At 34.0% G+C, this 2,288-nt stretch overlaps 1 protein-coding gene across 1 annotated transcript in view; it reads left to right on the top strand.

Annotated features, from left to right (window-relative positions):
• Nucleotides 1-2,202, top strand: part of LOC111084138 (Niemann-Pick C1 protein-like) — a gene marked incomplete at its 3' end in the record, with an annotated part of 5,715 nt that extends 3,513 nt beyond the window's left edge. The window contains exon 4 of the mRNA XM_022380920.1: nt 2,101-2,202. Coding sequence (XP_022236628.1) covers nt 2,101-2,202 — 102 coding nt within the window. The remainder of the gene's footprint in view (nt 1-2,100) is intronic.
• Between the last annotated feature and the right edge of the window lie 86 nt (nt 2,203-2,288).

The raw sequence follows: 2,288 nt of genomic DNA, 5'->3' as shown, positions 1-2,288 counted from the left end.
AGATAGATAAACAGGGTCCATTGATTGATCAGGAGCTTGTTTTGATAGATCAACAGAACTAATTAATTGATCAGGAACTGGTATAGATAGATCAACAGAACCAATTAATTGATCAGGAATTGCTATAGATAGATAAACAGGGTCCATTGATTGATCAGGAGCTTGTTTTGATAGATCAACAGAACTAATTAATTGATCAGGAACTGGTATAGATAGATCAACAGGATCCATTGATTGATCAGGAGCGTGTATAGATAGATCAACAGAACCAATTGATTGATCAGGAGCTGGTATAGATAGATCAACGGGAGCATTTCATCTACATGTTCATGAAGTACTCTTACCTTAATGGACAAACAATGGAGCATTTCATCCACTTGTTCATGAAGTACTCTTAACTTAGTGAACAAACAATGGAGCATTTCATCCAGTTGTTCATGAAGTACTCTTACCTTATTGGACAAACAATGATGTGATTTACTAAATATTGATTTTTCACTAATGGTTTCAGCAACATCACTAAAAATATTGTTGTATTTCAATAATATCTCTTAAGTTTTCACTTTAATTGCCATTTAAATGGAAGCACTGCCCATCATTCATCATTATTTCATTAAACAGTATAATACCGTTTGCTACCAAAGTCATTAAATGTCCATAGGGTTAAGAAATAGTCATTCCATCAGCAAGACTCATTTTTACTTCATTCCAGGTTAGCAAATGGACCTAATGAAGGCTATTTTTTTTATTTGTTGCAGTTTATAGAAGAATAATCAGACCCAGTATCTATTTGGTCCACTATTTCTATGTCATTAATTTTAAGTGCTATACTTAGAAGTTCAATATTAGTTGTGGATATGTAAGTTAGAGGGAATTTTACTTGAGGGAAAATCAAAGCCTCCCTCATCAACCCCTCTCTGTTATCTCTGCATTCCATTTTTAAATACATGGCTTATAATGGGAAAATACATAAAAAAACTGGCCTATTTGATTACAAATATAATATTTTACAATATTTCTATGATTTTCACTCCCATTAAAAACTTCTTTTTTCAACACCTTCTGGTTTATTCCTAAGTGAACTGTAGAACATCAGAAGTAGAAACAGCATAGTGTAATTCCAGCTACTCCCTTTATGGAACATGTTATCAAACACTTTACTATTTCTCTGTCAGTAGCTTTGGCTTATATAATTTTCCAAACAAATGTCTCTATGTTTTCCACTGTATTTGAAGTTTCTACTCGATAGCTCTTCACTCAACTCAGAACACAACTGTGCATAGGTTAGTTAGGCTATCCTTAATTTTTCCCTAGTCTTTGGAAGCCATTTCTGTTCCTAGTGATTTCTAACATTCTAGTGGCCTCAAATATGATCTTTTCTTAGATATTTGGTAAGGGTAAAAATGTTTAATAAATTCATTAACAGAGATATCTCCTGAAAAAAAAAGAACTCTCTACAACACCACCTTGATACCAACAACAAAATGAGATTCTTCAGAAAAATTGTTGGTATTACTATTAGAGACAAAATATGTAACAAGAGCATAACATTGAAGATGAAAACCAAACCAGCCTTGTCGTACATCAAGTGGCAACAAGTCAAATAGGTCAAACACCTAATTAGACAACATCAAAATTGTTTTGCCACACAGAGCATTCACTAGAAAGGTAAAGAACAACCAAACAGATGATGACTTGAAGGTGTCACCATTGGGAACATGATGACACAGGAGGTGAACAAGCAAGCAAAACACCATTCACTGTGTCTCTCCTCAATGCTGCAAGGCATCAGAGGAAGACAAAATGAAAGCGAATGAATAGTGAGATCTCGATAGGCAGAGTTGACTACAGTAACATAAAGTGATAGTACATCATTGTGATATCACATCGTAGGTAGTAGTTGTGTTGATGTTTGAGGTGGTAAGGGGGGGAGCCACATATCTTTGATGAATTTTTTTTTAATAATCATGTTTAATGTCATAGAAATATTCATTGGAATAATCATATTGAAATATTTAATCGCACAAGAGCAGTGTGTTTAATTCAAGGTTTTTAAACTGTACAATACATATTTTCTAATAACCTATCAAACAATTTCAGGGCCTTCCAGAAACGTCATGAAGAACGTTGAAGTCAAACCATATCCTACATTGAAAACACAGGCTTCTACCACATCACAGATTCCTCTGGAAGTTAGTGTAAGTATGTAGACTTCTACCACATCACAGATTCCTAACACTAGAAACTACAGTAAGTATGTAGACTTCTACCACATCACAGATTCCTAA

Source organism: Limulus polyphemus, unplaced genomic scaffold (genome assembly GCF_000517525.1).
Source record: "Limulus polyphemus unplaced genomic scaffold, Limulus_polyphemus-2.1.2 Scaffold14017, whole genome shotgun sequence".
In the NCBI taxonomy this organism is placed as follows: Eukaryota; Metazoa; Arthropoda; class Merostomata; order Xiphosura; family Limulidae; genus Limulus; species Limulus polyphemus.
The sequence above is the reverse complement of the archived record's forward strand: the minus strand, read 5'-3'. Positions and strand labels throughout refer to the sequence as shown.